Below are 25,919 nucleotides of genomic sequence, written 5' to 3'. Positions count from 1 at the left end.
GCCTGCAAAATACCATCGATGGAATGAGTGGACTAATCTAGAAAAGATGATGAAATTCTAGAAGAAATAATATATGTGGTCATGGTTGCACATATTCATCTTGATGGATATAGCAATCTATGATAATACAATGAAAAAGAGATTGCGTTTTAAAAGGTATTGTATGTAAAGATAGCTGAATAGATTAAAACTCTAACAGTGGAATAGCCTTTAGTGGGCTTACATGATATTTGAGACTGTTTCAGGTTTTGTTTTAGACCTGCAAGGTTGTAAACATCAGTTTTGGAGTATCTTGCGATTTCGGTTGAGTCGACTGAAAGTGGGTGCACTGGTTACAGATTTCGAATCTGTAAGTTGTGAGGTATTTTCTTGGAAGCCAATACAAGTTTTATCTACTAATAGGTTGCAAATTACATATATTGTTAAACAATCAGTAAAAAAGACTTCTTGGTGTGTTACTGTGCACTTATTGCGAAAGGTTGTAGAAGACTTACTTGCTGTTTTACGTTAATTTTGTGATAATGTTAGAGAAAGTAAAAATCTCATCATGGGAAGCTGGACAAGAACAATTATCCATCATGGAAGTTTTGTGTGACGAATGTTCTATGAGTTTTTTTAAGGTGAAGAAAAGGAGCTAGAGCTAAGTAATCCTGTGATTGCAGAAGAATTAAAGATGTGAAAATAATGGAATGCAAAAGGCAAAAAAATAGTGTTACAAATGTTGATAACACTATGTTGGGGCATATAAAAAATGTAGGAACTTCACATGTAGCTTAGACAATCTTCGAGAATATGTTTTCAGTAAACACAAAGGCACTGAAGATTTAACTTAAGCAAGAGTTGAATACCTTGAAGAAAAGAAAGATGTCTGTAAATGAGTATGCTTGGAATACCTTGAAGAAAAGAAAGATGTCTGTAAATGAGTATGTTTTGAAGGTGAGAAGCATTGTAGATGCCTTAGCAGCTATTGATGCAATGCTTGATGATGATGATTTGGTTTTATCTACTTTGGGCCGTCTTAATAATGAGAAGACTTGAAAATTATTTATCACTTTTATGTATGTACGGAAGCTGTTTCTAGTTTTTGATGAGTTGGTCTCTCTCATGATTATTGAAGAGATCAACATGCAGATGAATCATCTGAAAGAAGTATTGAACAAGTCCAAGCTTTTTACTCAAGCTCAAGAAGGGGACGTGGTAGATCCTCTTGAAGGGATCGTGGTATGGGACGTGTTGGTGAAAACCAATAAAATAGGTTAAATCAATAGTTCGGTGAAATGTAGGTTTCATGAGGCCGTGGAAACTTGAGAGACAAGGGGAGCTTTAAAGGAAGAAATGAATGGCAAAACAGAGGTTTTAGCAATTTTGGTATTATTTGTCATTATTGTGGCAATACATGTCATATTGTAGTCCAATGTTATGCGAAGAGGGATGATATCCACAATGGTAAATTACAGCAAGAAAACAATGCATCGTCTTCATGGTAGAATGAAGACAAAAATGAGTGCTTGTTTGTTATGTAGCATTTAATGAATGCTGTTAAAGGAAAGGGGACATATGATAAAGTATGGTATATTGATTTAGGTATATCTAATCATATGACCAGCTATGTTGAATGGTTTGGAGAGATACATGATTTGCAAAATTCAGGTTATGTGTAAATAGGTTATGATTCATATCACCCAATTTCACACATTGAAAAAGTTTCATTGTCCTTGCATGATGGTCAGATAAAGAGTCTGATAGATGTATTACATGTGCCATTTATTACAAAGAATATAGTATTTGTTGGCGAGATGGTAGAGCAGGGGCTACAAGTTCAATTTAATGCAAAAGATTATTTTGTGAAAGATTTTAATGGTAAGTGTAGGTTGGTTATAAAAAGAAGTAGAGTTAGTCGTATGTTCACTTTAGATGTTGGGATTCTTGCTACGGATTCTTGCTACTATGAATGTTGCTATGTATGCTAAAGACAAAGAAGTGATTGCAAACATTCAAATATAGTACAAATATATTGGATATGCAACGCGTAAATGTTAAAATTAAGGTAGTCCAAAGGATTGGTTACAAGGTTGCTTGCTTTTAGAGTTGCAAAATTTCATAAAGTGTGTGAAGTCTATCAGTTTGGTTATCAAGTAAGACAATCTTTTTGGCATATTAGAGATATGAGCAGGAATATATCTCGATGTTGTGTATACAAATGTTTGGGGACCTACATAAAACATATCTCTTGGTGGTAGCAAATGTTTTGTCACATTTATTGATGATTGTTCAAGAAAGCTGTGGTGTATTTTATGAAGGAAAAGAGTGATGTATGTGAGCACTTTAAAACTTTTAGGACTACTGTTATAATAGAAACATGCTTGAAAGTTAAGTGCTTGAGGTTAGATGGAGGAAAAAAATACATCTCTAATGAGTTTAGAGACTTTTTAAGATTTCATGGAATAAATAGACAGTTTACCTGCAGGTATTACTCCACAGTAAAATGGGGTTGCAGAAAGGAAAAATAGACGTATTGCAGAAGTTGTATGGGCATTAATGATTGAAAATGATTCACCAAGACTTTTTTGGTTTGAAGCTTTTTATACTTCTGTCTATATTATGAATAGAACTCCCACAGTTGCAGTTCATGGGATGATCCTTGAAGAATGCTTTACAAGCAAGAAATCCAATGTGTCACACTTGAAAGCGTTTGGTTGTATTGCATATGTTTATGTGCCAAATGAGCTACGAAAGAAGCTTGATCCAGAGGTTGAAAAATCTGTTTTCATTAGATAGATACTGTTTAGAGCAGAAAGGATATCATTGTTATAGCCTTGTCACGAATAAGTTTAGTATGAGGAGAGGTTATTTTTGATGAGATGAGTAGTCGGTATGCATGTAGTGGTGATGCATTGGATAATGATGATGATCATGATAGTTATGCGTAGATAAAAAAGCAAGAATTACGGAGCTTTAGTCGACTAGAAAGATCATATGATACTACATCTATATTTAGCCCTTGGTTTAGAAGACCCTACGTTTTAGATGCATCTACAAGTGTTGCAGGTAAAGACAAAGGAAAGAACACAAAGTATCAAATGGTAATGATGCATTTACTAGTCATTTAGGATTTGATGTAGACTCCAGTGGTTCAGAGAGTTTGAATGATGAGCTTAGTGCTCCTTTAGTTAGGATGCCAGGTGTATAGAGAACATGTGGCAATGCAAAGACTTCACTGAGTGATCCAGTGGTATGTAGGTTTTGTAGGTTAGATATCTTGTTAAAAGATTTGGTTTTAAAGGCTACGCAGCTTACCATTATGCTTATATGGTAATGATGCATTTACTAGTCATTTAGGATTTGATGTAGACTTAAGTGGTTTAGAGAGTTTGAATGATGAGCTTAGTGCTCCTTTAGTTAGGATGCCAGGTGTATAGAGAACACGTGGCAATGCAAAGACTTCACTGAGTGATCCAGTGGTATGTAGGTTTTGTAGGTTAGATATCTTGTTAAAAGATTTGGTTTTAAAGGCTACGCAGTTTACCATTATGCTTATATGATAAAGGTAGTTGAGGATGTTGAGTCTACTTCTTTTGAGGATATTGTTGGGATGCAACAATGGATGAGGAGATGACTGTATTAGAGGCCAACAAGACTTAGGATCTAGTACTATTGTCTAAGGACAAGAAAGCTATTGACTGTAAGTGGGTCTACAAAATCAAGTATAATGTAGATGGTTTTGTTAGCATGTATAAAGCTAAACTGGTTGCAAAAGGCTATGCTCAAACATATGGTATAGATTATGAAGAGACATTTAGTCTAGTTTCTAGGATGACAACTGTTAGATATGTGATTACTATGGCAATAATAAAAGGTTGGAGTTTGCAGCAAATGGATACAAAGAATGTCTTTTTACATGGTGAATTTTAAGAAGAGGTATATATGGAGCAGTCAATAGGTTATGAAGATTTAGAGCATCCCACATGTGTGTGCATGTTAAAGAAGATGCTCTATGGCTTGAAGCAAGCACCTAGAACATGGTCTGACAAAATCAAAGAGTGTTTTGTCAACATTGGCTTATATGTTTCTGATGTTGATCATTTGCTTTATGTGAGAAAGGGAGATGTAGGTTTGGTCATTATAGTCAATCCATGTAGATTACTTGATTATTGCAGGTGATAGTGACGATGGGATTGCTGAAGCTAAGAACCTTTTGAAGAAAAAGTTTGAGATGAAGGATTTGGGTGAGCCGAGGTACTTTCTTGGCATTGAGGTGATCAGGTGTGATGATGGTATATGGCTATCACAAAGGCAGTATGGCTTGGATATATTATCCAAGTATGGTATGGTAGTATGTAAGTCTCTTTCAGTGTCATTGGAGAAAAATGTAAAGCTTAGTGTTGATGTTGGGGATGAGATAGAAGACTCTACTATATTCAAGAGGATAGTAGGGAGTTTGATTTATATTTCTATCACAAAGCCAGACTTAAGCTATGCTGTTGGCATTGTCAATCAATTTATGCAGATGCGTAGAAAATCTCATTTGGATGCAATTAGATGCATATTGAGGTATGTGAAGTCCACTTTGCATTATGGACTTTTTTATGAGGCAGGTAAGGATATATAGATGTTTGGATACATAGATGCAGATTAGGGTGGTAGCATATATGACAGAAGATCTAGTAGTAGATTCATGTTTTTCCTTGGTAGTGCAACAGTTACATGGAGCAACAAAAAGCAACCTATAGTTGCTTTATAAAGTATAAAGGTTGTGTTTCTATGGTAGCATGTGAGGTGGTATGGTTTCAAAAGTTATTGGGTGATTTAGATGTGCAGGGAGATGGTACAATTGTCATTCATTGTGACAACATGAGCAGCATACAGGTAGCTAGAAACCTAGTGTTTCATGCTAGGACAAAACACATTGAGGTGCATTATCACTTTGTGAGAAAGAATGTACTTGCAAGAGATTTTCTTGGTATATGTTAGTACATAGGATTAGAAAGCTGATATTTTCACAAAGGCATTGGGTGCAAAGAAGCTTGAAAAATTTTGAAGCTTACTTGGAGTTGTAGAGATACAGTCAAGCTTGAGAGGAAGTATTGAGATGGCAAGCTCAACGTGTGCAAACATTGATATGGAATGCTTGGTTAGATAGGCTGTCATGTCTACACTTAGCACGTCGGTGGTCATTATGATCCTCACATGGCCATTGACTTATCATTTATTATATTTAGTTTGTTACACGTGAGAGTGCACAACGAAAAAAGGAATACGAACACAGAGAGAGAAAGAGAGAGAGAAAGTAGAAAATGAAGAAATATTGCGTGGATTGAAGATGAATGTTGAATACAATGTTGTGGATTGATTAGCCCTTGCATGCAACCCAAGGCGTCAGTGAGGGCACAAAATCAGGCTGAGATGATGGTAGCACCAAGTCGGCCCTTTGCCATCTGATAAATCTCTAGACCAAGGAAGAAGTGTAGGATCCCAAGATCTGTCATCTCAAACTTCTGTCTTAGAATATTTGGAGTCAGATCAACCTCTGTAGAAGTGCTCCCTGTGATGATAAGATCATCCACATATAAGATAATCAAAACACACTTGTCACGTGCAACCTTATTGTAAAGGTTAGGGTCATGAGCTGATCTCTAGAAGCCACTGTCATGAAAGAAGCGATCAATCCTTTGATACCAAGCTCTTGGAGCTTGCTTTAGGCTATAGAGGGCCTTCCCCAATTGATAAACATAGTCCTTTCCCTGCACAAGAAAACTTAGGAGGCTGAGAGACATAAATCTCCTCTTTAAGGACGCTATTCAAGAATGTAGACTTGATGTCCATTTGATAGACAGGCCGATGATGATGGGTTGCAAGAGCCAAAATAGCTCGAATAATAGACATGTAAACTGTAGGTGCCAAGGTTTCAAAATAATCCAATTCTGCCTTCTGTGCAAAACCCTTGGCAACAAGCCTAGCCTTATGCTTGTCCAAGGAACCATCTACAAGATACTTGGTCTTATAGATCCACTTTACACCAATCACCTTCCGTTGTGGAGGATGCGGAATCAACTCTCAAGTTTGATTTCGCTCGATAGAATCGAGCTCATCTTGCATAGCCTGTCTCCAAATATCTGGTGCAAAAGCCTCAACTAAAGTAGGCTCACTGTCATGGAGAATCTGAGTCATAAGAGGATAGTTCACACAGAGTGAAACTAGTTGGGCTTGTAAATGAGCTGATCTATGTGGACCCACAAGAGTAGTAGGAAAATGGCTAACACCTGCATTCTCCATGAGCTGCCAATACCATCGAGGAATGGTAGTATACTCATCATGCTGCATGAGAAGTAAAATCTCCACCATGATCGGCTCGAACACCATGAACTTTAAAGGTCGTCTGCGTCTTAGCAAACACCTTGCACTTGTAGAAACATGAGTATGCCTTGTTCTTGTACTCCAAGAAGTACGGCTACACATAACTATTGAAGTCGTCAACAATCAGCATCAAGTACTTGGCCTTTCCAAGGGAGGCCATGCCTATTGGCTTGCAAAGGTCGGTGTGAACCAAGTCGAGTGGTGTACAAGCCCTTCGAGTGGCAACTTGTAGATGTGGCTGCTGTCGATGCTACTTGCCCCTCAAGCAACTAGGACAAAGGGTGTGAATAATAGGGAAATTTGGAAGTCCCTCCATCATCAGCCTTCGAGAAGCTTGTTGGATCACATCCATGTTCTAATGAATGTATCGAGCATGCCAAAGTAGGCCATGCTCGTGGGAAGACCTCACGGCTAAGGTTGTGACTTTGACAGAGGGAGACTATCTGTCTGGTAATAGAGGAATGGTCCCCACTCCATAAACTGAAACCATAGAGTTGTCACCAATGGTGACACAGCCTCCTATGGAACTCAAGTCCTGAAGCCAATCCTGTTGAAAGGTCATGTGAGAAGAAGCTCCACTATCCATGAGCCATGGCTTCTCTTGCATGGAAGAAGCAAGGGCTGTATCCTGCTTGGCAAATACATGCATGAAGATAGACTCTGTTGTGGCGGGTGCGGCTTTTGAATCCTTCAAATCTTTCTCCTTTGGCTTCAAATGGGGTTACTTCTACCAGTACTTCTCCTTGGGGTGAGTGCCCTTCCCATAGTGTGGGCACTTGGGCTTCTTCTCCTTTTTCTCATCCTTATTTTTCTGTTGCTTCTTCTCCTTGGTCTTTCCCTTCTTCTTCCTACCACTAGTATCTGTAGTAAAAGCCTTGGAGGAGCTAGAACCACTAGCCCCTATCTCTCTAAGTTGCTCATCATGCTCTAAGACAAGCGGTGAAAGCTCCTCCCATAAGAGTCTCTTGCAAGTCCTCCATGTGATGAGATTGGTGTAGAATAGAATCATAGCCATATCCTCGGAGGATATCTTCTGTCTAAGAGAGGCAAGCTCACCCCTCATGTCTTCCATCTTTGTGATGTGCTCCTTCAATAAAGAAGAGTCGTCAAGACTGAGCATGCGCAACTTCTTCTCAGGGGAATCTTGTGTGCACAGGTCTTGTACTGATACAAAGATGAAAGCTTGCACTACACCTTTGCCATGGTCTTCAACCTACGAACATGAACTAGGACAGAGTCATGAACACTCATAAACAGAAAGGATCGAGTTCAAGGGTTGAGCCGATCCCACAAGAGGTAGCATGGTCCAACGAGGTGCCATCAATTTGATCCTCCTGAATTTGGGGAAGAGGCTCGGAAACGAGCTCTCAAAGATCAAAGGTGTCAAGGATGAACTCTACCTTGCAAGACCACAATGAGTAGTTGGCACCATCGAGTTTATCTTCTTTGGGTAAGGTAGAAAGAATAGGCACCTGCATAGAGGGGATCAAGGATGAATCTTCACAGTAGAAGGAGCCTTGGCTTTTGAAGGGGACCAGACTATTGATGGAACCCGCTATGAAAGATGAACGGAAGGTGGATGATCACGAACAGGAGAAGGCTCCCTCCATTTGTAATCTCGAATAGGAGAAGCCTTCCTTTGGAGATATTTCCAATACTAGTAATCACGTCTCGTCTCAAGGAAATGCCAAGACAGGAGCTCCTTCTCTGAGTCATCAAAGCTTATAAACTGGTAAGACATCTTCCAAATTTGCAATCACCCAACAAATTGCGTGTTGATGGAAACTGTGCAAATGTCAGAAGGCAATCAGCTATAGAAGGTGTAGATGTGCCGCCTAAACAAGGAAATACTATCACCTGCAGCCATAGAAGATGTTGCCGCCTCTAGATGATGTGAGATTGGCTGAAGAAGGCTGTCACTAAGCAATAAATGTTGCTGCTAGGGGTTGCCAAGCTGAAAATGCAAATATAGACCCACTAGATGCTGTCGCCTCCTTCATAGATAGCTGCGTTTGCAGCAAACGCAAGGTTGAATGGCTGCTTTTGATGGCTGGGCTGCTCCTCGGCAATATATCTTGACTTTGTGCTCTCACTTAGGCGATGATACCATGTGAGAGTGCGCAATAGAAGAAGGAATATGAACACAGAGAGAAAGAGAGAGAGAGCAGAAGGAAGAAATATTGCACTGATTGAAGATGAATGTTGAATACAATGATGTGGATTTATCAGTCCTTGCACGCAGCCCAAGGCGTCAGTGAGGGCACCAAATCAGGCCGAGATGATGGTAGCATCAAGTTAGAGAGTGTTTAGGAGCCAGAGTGTGCTAAAATCTACAAGAAGTGATTAGCCAAGTGTGAGATATGGCTATATATAGCCAAACTCCTCTAAAAGTGGCCGATTGCTAATAAATGCCTCTAAATCTGACAGACGTGCTGACATAGGTGAATTAGAGCTCCAATGTCTCTGTCAAACTCTCTCAAGAGCTTATAACCAGGAGATGACAGACTGACATGACTAAATAGGGTAGGCTAACATCACCTACCTACAGATGGCATAGTTATAGCGCCAGTCAATTAGTATAGTCAGTTATGCATTGTTTGACTTAGTGGGCCACTTTCCTTTATGCTTTATCTTATCTTTACTTTGTGTATATTGTATTGTGCATGAAAGAAGAAGAAGAAACCAACAAGAAAACGTTTTGGTCTCCATCTCTCTTCTTGTGTTCTTGAGTGAGCCTCCTCTTGTGTGTATAGTGTATGTTTGGCGCAGCAGCTCAAGCAAGTCTCCCCACCATGTGACTTGTGACATTGAATGGAGTTTGTGGAATAGGTGGTGCACAATAATAGGTGCGGCTATGGAAGATTGCCTTAGAGGACTCTATACAATGAAAGAGGAATGGGTGTAAAGCCCTCTCTCATGCCAACCTGGCACTAAAATGACTATTGTAGAAGAATCCTTAATAAATATGGCTTGCTTGGGTGAAGACAACTTGGGTATCAAGTCTAGTAAGTCCATGAAAGCATTTAGGCTTCTTTGAATCAGTGTTGGTGCCCGAGAAAGACTTTGAATGTTTAAGCTGATTCTTCTTCTTGTTCTTGGCCTTCTTATCCTTCTAGTTGCCCCCTCCCGAACTTGTAGTAAAAGCCTTAGTAAGGTTGGATCCACTAGTACCAATCTCTTTGATCACTCTTTGTGCTCCAAAACAAGTAGAGCTAGCTCTTCCTATAGAAGAGTCTGTTAAATCTTGGAAGCAAGCAAGTTTTTATAGAAGACCTCATACTTGGGAGATGACAATTGACTCATGAGTAAGAAGAATCATCACCAAGTCCTTCAATGAGGCTGTCTGGCCAAGGGATTTGAAGCTTATCTTGCACATCCTCCATCTTGTTAATGTGATCTTGGATAGAAGAGAAATCATCAATAGAAAGCATCCCAAGTTTCTTCTCTGTGGTGATATGGTGGGCAAAGGTCTTTTGATGAGAGCTTTGTCCATACCTCTGCTACGCGGTCCAAAGTCAATGCACATGCACAAGGGTAGAATCGTGTAGACTCATGAAGAGAAAAGATTGCACTCTAGAATTTCACCGATCCCAAACGGCTGCTTGGTCCATCGAAGAACCAATGCGGGGATCCTCCATTGGACAGGGGATGGGGGTAGTAACAAAGTTCCATTTAGTTGAGGGTGTCAAGGATACACTCCACTTTGTAGGATCAAAGGGAGTAGTTCACACCATCAAGTTGACCTTCTTTGGGAAGAGAAGGAAGTAATGTCACATGAACAGAAAGAGCCATCATGGCTATACGAGGTTGTGTAGTACGGGCCCTATGGGAAATGTGTAGAGAAGCTGGGGGGAGAAGAGGAGTCTGACCTTCTTGATCTATCAGAGCGAGAACGAGGCGTTGAATGTCGATCTTTGTGTTGCTCTTTGCAACGGTCTAACGGATGGGACCACTTATTGAAGGAAGATTGAATGGTCTCTGCATCTAAGTCATCAAACTTGACAAACCAGTACTCCGTAACTCTTCAAATAGACTTGAAAGCACACAAAAAACTCTTGCATTTTGGTGTTGGGATGTTTGAATATAGGGAAAATCAGCTAGAGCCTTCAAAGAGAAGTTGTAGATGCCCCACACACTTTGTAGAAGGCCCAAACAAGGTAGAAAGTTTGCGTTCTTTACAATAGATCTGCTCCAAACAGTGATGGAGTGTGGTCTTCCCTTTGTAGAACCTTGGAGTCCTCACTTTGGCAATGCTACCACGTGGGGGTGCAACGGAAGAGGAAACACAAACATGAAGAGAGAAGGGAAGGGAAAGATTGCGAAGAAAGAAGAGAATGGAAGATGAGAAATTGGATTGATCTCCAAAAGAACGTTGAATACAAAGAGGACTGATCAGTCCCTCTACACAACCCAATGTGTTAGTGGCTGACGATGGAAGGGAGCACCGGATGATAGAGGTGAGTCCTTGAAGGTTGGAGCGTGCTGAAACTTGTAGAAGAAAATCTGTGAATCTGTGGCAGCAGCCAATCACCTTGCTATATATAGAAGAGGGCTGAAAAACGTGGCTGAACTGATCACACAGGAGATGAAAATGCAGGCCAACCTACATATTGGGAATAAAATAATGCTAGCGGCCAGGGAAAATGCTGGTTGCCACTTGATAAGTGTGAACAGGTCTGAATGCCACTGAACAAGAAATGCAAAGTCTGGAAAATGACCGAGTCAATGTGAACACATCTAAAATCGACTAAAAAAAGAAATGCATGCTCTAAATAGAGGCACCTCGTCCATCAAAACACTTGACAGAGTGAGTGTCAGAGCTCCTAATGTCCCTGGCTGACACAAACTGCTCACAAGTAGAAGATGACTGTGCAAGACACACATGACTGCTCACAATGAAAACTGCAATGATGATGCCGCTGTTGGGTGGCCTGCAAACACACAATGTAGGTCCTGCTGATGGCGACACCTGCTGGATTCTTCGAGAGTGATGTAAACAAGTTTTGATCAGCAAACACAGGCTATGATGCAGGGCTGACTAGGTCGCTAGGCTGGAGAAGGGCTGGACAGCACGCCACAAGCTAAGGTATCCACCAAGAGGGGTGTGGGTAGTAGTGGAAGACAAGTGCCAATTGATGGAGGGTAATAATGATCAAGGATGGCAAGTGGCTATGCAGCCCAACTATTTATAGAGGAGGAACCAACCGAAGTTTGTGGGTTTGCTTATGTAGCACATAAACTTTGTAGCATTTTGAGATTTGGGGCTGTTTAAATGAGATTATGAAGGTTTTAATGCTAGCGCACCTTTTTACCTTAACAGATAGCCCTCATAGGGCATTTGTTCACTTGCCCAAGCATCTTTTACAATTGAAAATACATGTAATGCAAATGTAGATACAAAATAAAAAGAATGTCAATGTCGAAGCAAGGAAGAGAAGCCGAAGCTTAAATGTTCCTTGTGGGAAAAGTCACCCCTCTGAAAGCATGGATGTTGAGGTTGAAGGGGTAGGCAAAGTTTGCGAATGGTATCAAACAAATGAAGTGCCTCATTGGAAATTTCGTTTGGTCTAGTGAAGATTGAAGCTCAAGGAGGGCTAAAGTAGCTTGGGATGTCATCGTTCAACCCAAATCTAGGTGTGGCTTGGGGATCATGGACCTGGACAATTAGAGTAGAGTGTTGTTGGGGAACTTGATTGTGAGGGGCCTTCTTTGAGGTGAGGAGTTGTGAAACAAGTTTTGGAGACTAGAGACTATTGTTCTTGCTGACGGCGGACCATGGCAAACGAGCATTCAATGGATTTCTTAGTAGATCTGAGCTACAGGGTTTTGGAGGAGCAGCTTCAACCAGCTATTTAATATATAGAGGGCACACCATTAGAGAGAGATCTTGGGGGAGATTCTCTTTGCAGATTCCTTCCATACTAGGAGAGTGGTTTGCTTTTCTTGAGCTATGAGCTCAGCCACACAAAGATAGACTTTGTGTGGCATTAGAGGGAATGGAGACATAATGGAGAGCATTAACGAGGTACCCCTAGAGTGGAAGATTGATACAGATACCTCATAGACATGGACTAGGCTCTTTACTAGAGGAGATATTCTCCTCACAATGGTGGCTACTAGTGTAGAGATTTTATCTTTTTAGTACCTGAGAATGACAAACTTAGGAGAGAAAAAACACCTCAACAAAGTTCAACTTTTGCATGTTAACATCAAACATCTTCAATGCTTGCAGAAATGTTTATGCATCCAAAGATATGAAATTGAGAGACGAATGGCCCTTTACATTTAGGATTTCCACTTGTACTCACCATTTCAAACTGGTGTTTTTGAGCAAAAGAATAGGACAATGATAGGGATGTCATTGTGATTATCCTGAATAGAACACTGACAAAGGTAGACAGGTCAAGGCAAGAGGTTGTCAACTAGCATAGAACAGTTATTTATGAGTTCAACAAACTGACCACCATAGTTAGATCCTAGGACTTTTCTTTTTTCATATGGGAAGGGAAGCAGTGATGTGCTTTAATAAAATTTACCCAGGCCAGTTTACGATATATATGGGAAGGGAAGCAGTGATGTGCTTTAATAAATTTACCCAGACCAGTATGGAGATACCATCTACAATAATCACAAATACTAGAATAAATGTGAAACACAATGTCTGTATGAGGCATATCTTATCAAACTTAATGAGCTCCAGTCTTTTTTCAATACAGATACAGTCTGCTGGTACACCATTCACGGGAAGAACTTAAAGCTTTTGGTCTTACAGAAGAAATGCTTTTGGACCAAGAGTGGTATGAATTCAGAGGTTTTGTTTTGGAATTTTACTTTTGTTTTGTTCTCTTATGTTAAATGATTATGTTCAATGAAAGACATATATATTCAATTTCACAGTTCATTGAGGTGGTTTTTTCCCATCAATTGGTTAAAAACTATTGCAAACAATAAGCCATATGCATTCCTATCCTTTTTTCTCTTCTATGTGTTTGCTTCCTATGTTTGAACTAGTTTATATTCTGTTTCCTGCTAGTTGTGTAAATTCTATGAGCAAAATATGAGATATGGATGCTGATTTTCGAGTTGAACACACGACCAAGTTGATCCACATGATCGTACAGTTTTTGTGAGTAGAAGGTGTAGGTGGAATAGTTTATCTTGACTTTCCACACAGGAAATGGGTGATCAAAGTGGTTGCAACTGCATGAAAAAGTTGTAATACATGATGAGGATTCCAGTTTGATTTACAGAAATGGCACATGGTCACATAAGATTCTTGTTAGACCACAAATCTATTGTGATAAGTACCAGAGATAAATAACTACTGGAAGTTTCCCGTGTTTAGTTTATGTCATGTTTGTACTGACAAATTTGACATTAATGTGAATTATATGCTGGTTGTTCATGCAGACCTTGCCTCTACGATTTTGATACTATATATCTTCTGCTTTATATAACATTTGGTCTTGGCAAAGTTGATATATACAACAACGGCTGAATAATATATTACCGGTGTCTGTAAAGCTACAGGTCATGTAGGCCAGAAGAGACTAAATCATCAACTCTAAATGTAGCTCATTAATGATCCATGATTGACTGGTAAGATCATTGACGTAAGCAAAGAAGGTTCATTTGCAGAACTTTCCACCCAGGATTCTTTCTGCGAGGAAGGTGTAATAAGCCATATTCCACCTCATCCTCAATAATGTCAACATGCAGAGTAGCAGACATTCTGGCATTACTGGATCCCTGACCACTGGTGACCAAATTGAGAATACAACAAGAACAGGATCTGGAAGAATTTCCAGAGAGCCTAATAGGGATCTTAATAATAGTCCACACATATATGCAGAACTGGCCGAGGCTAAGTAACCATTTTCCCTAAGAGCCCCTACAACCGCACTGCAACCACTCAATATTCTCTAGCATAATTTGGATGTAGTGGTGCAAAAAATAATGTGTTTGACAATTATTGTCTCATCTTAATTCATCCACTTTGGCCAGAAATTTTGTGTTTTCCATTTTGATGATCCTGAAAGATTGCATCCTGTAGGTCAACCATTGCATGCGAGTGTCCATGTCATAAGTAGAAAGACCAGCCTGCTGCAAATTTCGAGAATCCAGTAATGAAGGCTGCAAAATCCTGCAAGTCAGCCTTGGTGACTGATGCATGCTGCATCCCTCTTGAGATAGCTTACGAGCATTGTCTTGAAAGATAGCCATGCTTGCATGCTACAAAAAGCTCTTGATGAAAAAATTAACCTATTAAGCACACAAGCAGGACCTCATAGGCATCAACTGGTTCATGCAACAATTTTAACACAGCAATATAATGATCAGGAAGTACATTCAAGTCACCCCACAACAAACCTCTGGTTTGGAACAAAAGGTATTGCAAATCTTCCTATAATCGAGGATCCTTGGCCACATTTAGAGCATAAACATGGACCAGCCGAATAACTTCTCCCTCATACAAGATCACCTTGATGAAGTTAGCCCTTGACATCCAATGAGTGAAGGTTGCAAAGAGGAGTGGACAGCTTGTTAGGAGTACATGTTATATGCCATCTTTTGGTTGTGAGCCCTATCATTGAGTCAGTGGGGGATGTCATGGATCTTTGACATTATAATGTGTTTGCGGTTGGTATGGTCATTTCAGTCCATTGTGGCCAGTTGTGTTGTGGTTAGATGCTTTTTTCAGTCGGCACTTTGGGTTTTGAAATTAGCTTTTGGAAATAATCTCAAGGGTAGTATAACATAAACTAACTTGCACTCATGAAATAAACCAATAAAGACTCACTTAACAGGAGAGCTAGAATGCTCTTGCAAGGTAGATGACATGTAATAGACTCCAAAGGTTAATGCCCCTTTTGGTATTCCTTTATCATTGTTCAAAGCTTGCACAAATCACAAGGTGACATGTTGTCACAAACCAACACTATCTTAATACTAGTGATTTCCATGTGCCTTGCTCTTGTATGAGCCCAAACTTATCTCTAGTACAATGTCCTTAATTGCTCTCATCAACCTTGACCAAATATGTGGCAGATTTGTACATTCATACTCTAACGAGTGTAATGGATAAGAATACATATTGTCTGCATTCCAGTGAACTCCAAAAGTGGCATTCAAGATGTAAAGCTAGTGTCACACTATTGCGCAATGCAAACAATGCATAAAACACACAAATATTAGGTCAAGACTAATCTAATTTGCTATAGGAAGCCTTAGCCCTATTCATGCATCAATCCTATTGCTTTTTTGCTACCTTTGTATACTCAGTTTACTATCAAATTGAGTAAATTTAGACGTGCACTTTTGATGTAGATAGTGCGACAATAAATCAACATGCAATTCGTGACATAAAACAAAGGGTAATTGCTTTGATCCCTATAATACGTATTCCATTAGTACTACCTTGCATTTTTCTAAATTTTCCTTGCATTTCTCATGATAGAATGTTTGTATTTAAGCCATTTTATGTGGCACAACTTATCCATAGGTGCACATTGACCTTGTCACCTTCAATGTTGGCCTTCAACCAACTATAGAGTGTTAAAAAACACACACGAATTGTTACCATGCTGAAATTCTCATCATCCTTCCATCCTTAGACAGATGGTCAGTTTGAGGAAGCAAATTCCACAGTGTTAGATCTTTTGAGGTGCTATGTTTTAGACCACAAGACAGAGTGGAAGCAGTATTTGCCGTTGGTTGAGTTTGCTTACAATAACACAGTGCATAGCTCTACGGGCAAAGCTTCATTTGAGGTGGTTGAGGGTGGCAAGAAGGTACCACCTATTCTACAAACTAAGGATAAGATATTTGAGACTGATCGTTATGTGGAAAACTTAGATGTAGCCTATGCAAAGATAAAATATGCACTTCAGAGATCTCAAGAAAAGCAAAAGAGGGCAGCTGATCGCCACAGATGTGCTTTGCAGTTTGTAGAGAGTGATTATATATTGTTGCGTTTTGAAAAGACAAGGCTGAAAAAGATGAAAGGAAGAGAAAGATTGTATCCGAAGTTGAGTATGAGATACTATGTGCCCTTCCAAGTATTGAAGAAGATTAGCGATGTGGCATATTGGTTGAAATTACCTCCACATTGGCGGATACACAATGCCTTTCATACCAGTTGTTGAGGCCTTGTCATGTTTATGTTCCAGAGGATATGTCTGCTGAAATTTAGCCTGAGGTTGAGGAGTTGGATGAGATTTTGGTACCTGAGCAGATTTTGGTACATAAGGAAAAAAAAGTCAAAGGTAATGTTTCCAGAAGATACTTGGTGAAATTTCAGAAATATTCACCAATGGATGCCAAATGGATGGAAGAAGATGACTTGATAGACCATCCTCAATTATTGCAGCTTTATCTAGATGCCTTTCAGTTAGAGCCGACTTTAGTTCGGGTTTCGTCAGATTCAGGAGAGCAAGGGTCCGGAGTATTGCCTAATGCTCAAGGGGGAGATAGCACTTCCACTCCTTCAGTTATGGACAACTCTCGTATGTAGTGGATCTCGGATGCATTCAGCATACATCCAAGGTACTGCGCTGACAATATGTTTGCCATGAGGTTACTACTTGGTGTACTAGTCATTATGAGATGTATGCAGATGAGTATGAGTTTCACCTGGGCACTGGAACTATACTTTTGCATCAACTTATGATCAATTTAGCATGAATTTTGCCTCAATTTTGAGACAAATTGTGATCAGTTGCTTCAGCTCAATTTTTGATCAGCTTGAGAACTGTTTATGGTCACTTTTGGGATCAGTTTTGCATCAGTTTTTACATTGATTGCTAGTCACTTTTTGTAATGAGTTTGTGATTAGTTTGGGGTCACATTTGTAGCAGTTTGTGATCAGTTCTCAGATCAGCAAGTGATCAGTTTATGATCAGATTATGCTCAGTTTTCATTGGTTCACATTTGGTTCCATGGACAACAATATATGTTATGATGCCATTGATGTTTTAGCCATGGTTTATGCTTGGTCATGCTATGCTATGGTTTGGTTATGTTAGATGAGTTGAGCTCATGAGAAATAGACATGTCACATAATAATTTGGCAATGTTTTTAAGATTGTTTGTGAGTTTTATGTTATGTTATGATTGGTTGGTAATTTTTTGCATGTGCTGGGCGTATGGAATGGTTGAACAACATTGCGCAATGTTGTGTTAACTATGATGCCTTGTGGAAATTCCAATTCACTATTTTGCTTTTGATGCATTTGGCAGTGCAATCGAGGACCATTGCAAGGATTTTAAGGGAAAGGGTTGTCATGAGGACATGTATTTTTGAAACCTCACTTAACATGTGGATTAATTCTTAATTACATGGTTATGTAAATGTTGCACATGTGAGGTGTAATTGGGATAGAGTAAATTTACGAGCCCGAGACCCAAGGAAATCACAGGATGTCAAAGGTAAAAGTTGCTATAAGTTATGCCGCATAGGTACTTGGTGGTATCTAGTACCAGCTGTTGACCTAGGTCATTCCTTTGGCGATAAGTGTTTGTTGGTGACACTAGAGAAGTGGTGTTTAATGATACTTAATGCCAATCTAATCGTCAAAGATGACGCAGAGATACTCGGGAACGGAAGTTGCCTAGCCAATTTAATTATTGGTCAATCAGATTATTTTTCAGGGCACCGAAATAATTATTAGATTAATTGTCAGTATTTAAAGACTGAAAATTAATATTTAATTATGAATAATGTTGAAAAAATTATTTGGGAAGGTTTGCACCTGTCAAAAATGCCCATGCAAGACTGAAAAACGTTTTTATAGGTTGGAGAGGCATTTTTAGTGAATTAAACTTGCAAGAGAGAGGGAGGAGATGCTGTTGGTTTGATTTGTAGCCAATGGAGGATCTTTTGAGGCAGCCAAGGGCAAGAGAAGACCAATCAACGGTAGGTGACAGCATCTACAAGCTATTGAGATAGGGTAGCAACAGTAAATGACTGATTTTCTTTAGTTCTTTGCATCTGCAAGTTGTTGAGACAGGGCAATAGCAGTAAATGATAGATTTTCTTCAGTTCTTCGTGAAGAAAGTCTGAATTTTCTCTCCTCACCATTCTCTCTCATCTCCCAGCCTTTCTACAGCATGCATTCATTAATGAGTCTCATTTTAATGGGTCTAACTACACTAGGTTAAACTTGATGATATATATTTTTAACTCAGAACTTGTCGGACATCGTATTGGGGCTGGAATCCCAACTAAACACTTGCTTGTTTCATACAAGATTGTCTATTCTTGAAAGGTAAGCAATGCCTTTGCTATTGTTGAGTTCATGCAAGCATTACTCCAGAGTTTCATTCTCAATTATATCATTTTGACCTTGCATTGGAGCGGTAGGAACACTTGATTGATTGCAATGTGGATCGGGATAGGATCCGTCGTATAAATCTTGACCATGATCTCTAAGAATTAGGGATCATTGACCAAGATAACCTTAAGATCAAGTTGATTGAATATCAGTGATTATTTTTTGCTAAGTTCACTACTACATAGGCTCCTTACTCCCTTGACGATTAGGTCACATTGTTTCTTAAGAAACTTCTAAAGAAATACTTCAATTTCATTCAACAAGTGATTTCATAGCCAATGATACCCACGTTCTATGAGTTTGAGTATCAACTACTGTGGATGCTTGATTAATTTCACAGCATGTCCCTCTTAGGGGGGCTCTTATTACTACCTCTTAGAGGGGTAGCAAGGGTAGAGCAAGAAGGCACAAAACCAAAATCAAAATCAAAATCAAAATCAAAACCAAAAGCAAAATCAATCAAGTGAATCATAAGGGAAATCTCAGTCTGCTTGTTGTACAGACACTGAGGAGTAACAATGTTGGTGAGTCTATCTCCCACGAGTATTGATCCTCAGACGAATAAGGTGATTATTTGGAGAGAGGTAGTTTTTGAGGAGATGGATATAGTGTAGCTCACTGCATTGGCCTTTGAGCCGATTCCTTAGTCTACTTCATGAGGGATAGTGCCATTTGAGCCATGTCCTCTAACCTCTCATGACCCACTTGTAGAGACTTCAGCATCCTAGCCTTCTCTTAGGGACATGTTACCTTGTTGGCACTAGCAGACCATGTGCGATTCGGGGATCCTTCCACTAGATTTTATCTTGGAGGAATTGAGAAGATCTGCTTGGCTACCACCTATTGCTATATTTACATCCCATCTTTATGGAATATTATATAGTGCACAGTGAGTTGGAGAGTTAGTAGGAGGCTCTTAAGTCATTTACAATGGTGTGAGGCTATGGAAAAGGAGCTTGAGAGTATTGAGTAGAATAGAACGTGGAAGTTGGTGTATTATTCAAGCCACAAAAGGGCCATTGGGACTAAGTGGATCTTTAGGACCAAAATGAAATCTGATGTTTGGACGAATACAAGGCTCGTTTGGTTGGTCACTCTATTAGATGGATGTCAAAAATACCTTTTTGTATGGTTTTTGGAGGAGGAAGTCTATGTGGAGTAGCCTCTTGGATTTTCGCTTGCGGACCATAAAGATGGGGTCTTTCGCTTGTGAGAAGCTATTTATATGCTGAAGCAAGCACCATGATCATGGTTCCATATCATGGATGAGTTTCTTCAAATTCATGGTTTCTATGTTGGTGCGCTGACCTAAACTTGTTTGACAAACTCTTAGATTTTTTTTGGTGGATTGTATAGATAAGGTCTTTTGTTTGCAGGAAGCACTTTATGAGCTGAAGCAAGCACTGCGATCATGGTTCCACAATAGAGATGAGTTTCTTTGAATTCATGGTTTCCATTTTGCCCCTTTATGACCCAAGCTTGTTTGTCAAACTCATGTGTGAGGGGTCAGCTATCTCTTATTATACGCAAATGACTTGGCCATAACTCCATTGACAGTTAGTGGATGGGGCATGTTGGCATATATTACCACTTCACCGGAGAGCAAGTTCAGTTAGGCACCATCCACCTAGAGTTTGTGCCATTATCAGATAACTTTGTGGATATCTTGACCAAGCCAATCAATAGATTGATTCTTTAGTGGTTGCTATTATGGATCGACATGGGTGCTCCCTTCCCTTCTACTTCAGCTGGATAGGAAGAGGGGATTTCCTTTGACTTTTGCTTCCACTTTGAGAGGGGGTGGTCTTATTCTCTTGCTGGTGAAAAGATCTTGATTACAATTTGCTTCATTGACATTATTATTATTATTGTATATAATACCATCATCTACATCATCAAGATGACTATGATTGTAAAAGGATGGTTGGGAAGCGAACAATTCCCTTGCGGAGTATGGAATGCCTCTGTCCAGATCCGAGAGGTAGTTTCTATAGTGGAAACCTCCTGAATGAAGGTTAATGGTATGACTACACCTCACAATCCAAATGAACCAAGCACTGATGCTGGCAATCAACTCCTATTTGATAGTGTTCCCTAGTCCATCATGATTGCAACTAATTTCATGTGGGAATCTTGTGGAGTGGTGGCCAACAATGAGTGGCTTCCTTGAACATCCTCCTACCCATATACTGGGCCTCTGTCTGTGTCTCAAGCTACTGCACCCTAAGTTGCCACCATAGTCTTAGCTATGCCATGCCAGACCATCCTTAAGGCTCTCCTCCATACCACCTGAGCTCTGGGACAATCCCATGAACAATGCCTTTGGATCTCCTCTATCTCCCCTCATCTTGCACATGCTATGGGAGCTTTGCCATAACTGATGGAGGTGCCGATTGGCAACCTCCTATGGGCTAGAAGGCACATGCAGAGAAAGATCTTCTTGGGCCTGAAGCTACCATCCAATTTTATACAAAGATCTTTCTGTGCCAATGCTGAGTGGATGCTGGCGTTGCTCTGACCATGCTAACCTGCTTGGTATTCACTGACCATTACATGTCTTCATCGTTGCTGCATGTGATTGATGTGGCTTTTAAAGAATGCTTGGAAGGAACAACCCTAGTATATTTGAGCATGACACCTTCCTCGGATGCGCATTGGGACACTAACAGGCATGCTTAAATGGTTGGTTGTCCAAATTCAACCCATGCTCAGATTCTCATCCTGGCTGAAACATAGGTAACCTGAATAGGTTGTGGTGCTTGCAATTCCTTGTGTATGTGCCACAATGCCATTCTGGGTTACTGTGTGTATCATGCTTCACATGTCACCACATATATGCAGTTAGAAATCATGAGTTTTGTGTTCACTTTACAACATCTTATCATTGCTATGTCATGTAGCTTAGAACCTTTGTTTATATGTGATTTGACAGTTTTTGGTGTTTAATATCACTTGTATTCTCATTATTTGCCATTAGAACAGATTATTGATGCATTTCTGAGTTACTGGCTTTTTGACTGAGATGCAGGCAAATGACTGCCCAAGTTGGCGAACTCAATTACGACTGGATAACATCTGGTCCTTCATTTTTTAGCCATTTTGACTCAGAGGACCAAGGACTAGATAGGGAGGCAATGCCACCAGATATAGTCCGGACTATGTTTTAAGTGGCCTCTTTTGAGATAGCACACATTTTGGCATGCCAGTATTGTAGTCTGGAGATTGAATGATTACAATCCGAACTAGAAAAAATCTAAATAAGCCTGCCCACAGAAACAGGCAGTGTGTTGCCATGAAGGGCAAGCTATAAATCTTCAGTGTATTATTTAGGACCCTTGAAGAGTAAGAAAGGTGTACAGCCTCTTCCCAACATGTGGATTTGCAGGTCTGGAAAGTTTTTAAATGTAGGCTAATGAACCAACCTTGCATGCAAAAGTTGCTTTCTAAAAGACCCTATTTCTATAGTGTTTTCAAAAGCAAATGAACCAACCTTGCATGCCATGGGTTTTGAATGAAGTGGATGATATGCTTGCTTTTCATGATTATCTTTAAAATATTTTACTTATATGATCAAATTATCAACTTCCTCAACCTATATTATTGTATTATCAACTTCCATTACAATTCAGTCTTGTGGCATTGATTCAAAATATAGCTGTGATCCTTGTGGCATTGTTGTTTGCCATTGTTTCTCACCTCTTTTAAAACAAAAGCAATGCTTTTGGTTGAGTTTTGTAATTCAATCTTGAAAATTTTGCTAGGTTATATTGCTACTCTTTCTACTTTTTGCAATATGACCCTTCTTGTAATAGTGGCAAGCTATTTTATATCTTCCCAAGAATTTGACCTTAGTTTTTTCTTTAGATGAAGGAAAGTATTAAAAAGAAGCTTCATCAATAGAAGGTTGGCCTTTAGGTTGATAAGATTCCCCCTTTCCTTTGCCTTTGGAAGCAAGTATGCCTTCATCTCCATGGCCCTTGAAGGGCCTTGGTGAAAAATTAGAGCAACTTATTCATCAAATGAACACATCTTAGTGGGCAGTTTTATTGTTTTAATAAGATCAAAATAAGAGTTTAAGAGCTTAGTTACAACCTTTTAATAGACTTTGTCAATTGAATAGCTTATTGGTGGTGGTTATCTTATTCTTGAGAGAGATGTTTTCACTTGTCTTGCTAGTGACACATGTCTTTTATCTAGCATCTTGGAGCTACCTTGAAGCATTGATGTGAAATATGAAAGCTAGAAAATTGAAACATAATGAGATAAAAGAGCCCACAAGAAAGTGACATTGTTGAATATGAAGATGAGAGAATACTCGTAATCAAAGAGTTAAGGATTAAGTAAACAATACTCTACAAAATGAAGTGGAACTAAGAAATCCTTGATTTGGGTAAGAGCCATACAAAATGTACTGCAATATGAAAGCTAGAAAATGGAACATAATGAGATAAAAGAGGCCACAAGAAAGTGACATTGTTGAATATGACGATAAGAGAATACTTGTAATCAAAGAGGTAAGGATTAAGCAAACAATACATGTACAAAGATAAAGTGGAACTAAGAAATCCTTGATTTGGGTAAGAGTCGTGCAAAATGTCATTCAATATTACTCGAAGGTTATTGCATGCAACAATGCAAAACAAAACAAATGTGAAACACATGCCAAAATGCAAAACAAAATATATCTAGTATACCATGTGATTGTGATGGGATTGAATAAAAAAATTGAGAGAATTAAGAGACATGTTAGAAATGACTTTTCAAAAATTCTTAGGAAATTTACACTTTTTTAATTCCAATCAATAAATAATTTTTGAAGCTTGTAGACTTCGAATTTTGAAAATTTTTCAAAGGAGACATTTAGAGAGTGTATTGTAACTTATATAAGCATCAATTTTAATATTTGAGGTTTACAAAATTTGGCAAACATCAATGAGTTATATAGTTAGGAGTTGGGTTCAAATATTACTTTTGTTGACTAAATAGTTTTGAAAATCTTACTAACTATAATAATGCATACTTTTTCTTTTAGCATTTTCTCTCCAAAGATGTTAGTTATGAGAGTTTTATATAGTTGAAATGATTTTTTCTTGCCTTTAAGATATTTACCTTAAGAATTATTTCTTTTGTTTATATAGGTGCATGTTACCAAAATTCTAAGCATGTATTATTTATGCATTGAAGCTTTATTATGGTGAAATTAAAATATTTTAAAATACGAATGACAACATATCAATGTATAAATATGCAAGGCCATATAGATGAGCAACGTAACAATGTAACATGCTATACATGAGTATATATAATCATACTTAAAGTGAGATTAAAAACATCTTATTTCTGTACCTTGACAAAATATACATATCTCATTCTTCAAGTGGGGTTTGTTTAAAAGAATACATTTTAAAGAAATATATCACAGATAAATTGAAATACAAAAACTTAACAATGTAACATGCTATACATGAGTATATATAATCATAGTTAAATTGAGATTAAAACGTCTTATTACTGCACCTTGACAAAATAGACATATCTGATTCTTTAAGTGGGGTTTGTTTAAAAGAATAAAATTTTTAGAAATATATCATAGATAAATTGAAATACAAAAACAACTTACTTTAAAAGATAGATATTTGTTGTTCTTGAAGTGAAGTTTGTTAATAACATATTTGTCAAAAAACATATTGCAGATAAGTGAAATATGAAAACATCTTATGTACAAAACATAGATCATGTCATTTTAGGTGAAGTTTGCTTAAAAACTTTCTTAAAAACACATTTAAAAGTGAAAGATGATGAGCCATCCAAATACCTAAAAAGTTGATATATTGATTGAAAACCACCTTTCTATTTGAGGAGAAAAAGTGAGATGTAGTTAAACGGATGAGGAGCAAGAGTGGCTTCGAGGAACTATTCCCTAGGCATAGTAACCTAGACTTGATGGAGACATGGACATAGACAATTATGCAACTCATGTGAGGGAGAAGGCCTTTGACTTGTCAGTGGTGGTGCAAACAATGACCTCCAAGTTGTAAAAGGTTAATTGGCAATAGAAGATAGGGCCTCCTTGCTACACCTAATAGGATTCATAAAGTTAACATGTTTCTTTCTATTGATGCCTTTCACACTAGATATTTTTTTTAAAAGGGGTAACTTGGTTATGGTTTGCCTTGGATTGGAGGTGCTTCTTTGGAAGATTTATTGTTGTTGGAGTGCTTGGTATGGATAATTGGCCCTAATTTGCATGCGATCTATGACATGAAGGACAAGACCATTGCAATTGTACTCGGTAAGGTGTTATATGTGCCTTCTCAACCCTCCAACCCAAAGAGATATAACCTCTTAATGTTTTAGAGAGATACATGAAAATATAAAGGTGGAAATCCTCTATGAGGTTAAGTTTGCACAATTCCTAGGAGCATGTTATTACTTCCATGAAACTAGCCACTTTATAGATCCTACCCTAAGAAATTGCAATAACAAGTTTAGGGGAAGTTACATATCACACTAAGAAAGAGGAGGTGTCTACCAAGAAAGAAGATGTTTGCAAAAAAGAACAGAAGGTGCCTAATAAAGAAGAGGGAAAAGAGAAAATGGAAAAGCAAGCTTCATAGAAAAAGGAGGATGCTAAGAATAAAGTACCAAAGAGCCAAATAAAATTTAACCCTTGGTAAAATCTAGGGCATGATGTGAAGGCCATCAAAGATAATAAAAACTTCCTTAAAAATGTTGCATAGTGTCTATAGCATTAGGTGCAAAAGTAGTGTGCCATGTAAAATATGGTAACCTCATTTACCTTGGTTATCCTCCATCTGCCTTTATTGAGAAGACATTGTAAAAACAAACTTCTTGATATGCCTTGCTATAGCAAATGTATATGTGAATGTAAGATTGAATGAGCACCCTGCCCACTAGAGCTCAATTTGCTTATGAATTGGGATGCACCAAATTATTGAGCATCCAAGTCAAAGATTATTGAAGGTATTTAAAGTTGAATGAATATTGGGAGAGTTTAGAGAGATTTAGGTTGGCTTGGCTCTATACAATTTTCCTCATAACAATGATACACTTGAGTTATTTGTTCATAATGCTATCTAAGAAAGGAAGATCTTGCAATTGCCATCTTTCAATGCTAGAGGATCTAATATTAAACTAGTGTTCAAGTTTTGATCAAGGAAGGGGATGGTTATTTTCTTATTATCAAAACTTCAAACTTAACCAAGGTTTGTT

General features: G+C 38.7%; 1 protein-coding gene across 1 annotated transcript in view; it reads left to right on the top strand.

The window, feature by feature from the left end:
• LOC148020814 (phosphoglycerate mutase-like protein AT74H) overlaps positions 1–22,056 on the top strand; it is a 49,734-nt gene extending 27,678 nt beyond the window's left edge. The window contains exons 5-6 of the mRNA XM_087698178.1: positions 13,071–13,151; positions 21,715–22,056. Coding sequence (XP_087554304.1) covers positions 13,071–13,151; positions 21,715–21,853 — 220 coding nt within the window. The 3' untranslated portion in view covers positions 21,854–22,056. The remainder of the gene's footprint in view (positions 1–13,070; positions 13,152–21,714) is intronic.
• Positions 22,057–25,919: the final 3,863 nt, after the last annotated feature.

The sequence above is a fragment of the Lygodium microphyllum genome, chromosome 18, assembly GCF_053477565.2.
Source record: "Lygodium microphyllum isolate KBCC chromosome 18, Lygodium_microphyllum_v1.1.10, whole genome shotgun sequence".
Taxonomy (NCBI): domain Eukaryota; kingdom Viridiplantae; phylum Streptophyta; class Polypodiopsida; order Schizaeales; family Lygodiaceae; genus Lygodium; species Lygodium microphyllum.
Note: the sequence above shows the minus strand (reverse complement) of the source record. Positions and strands in the feature narration are given on the sequence as shown.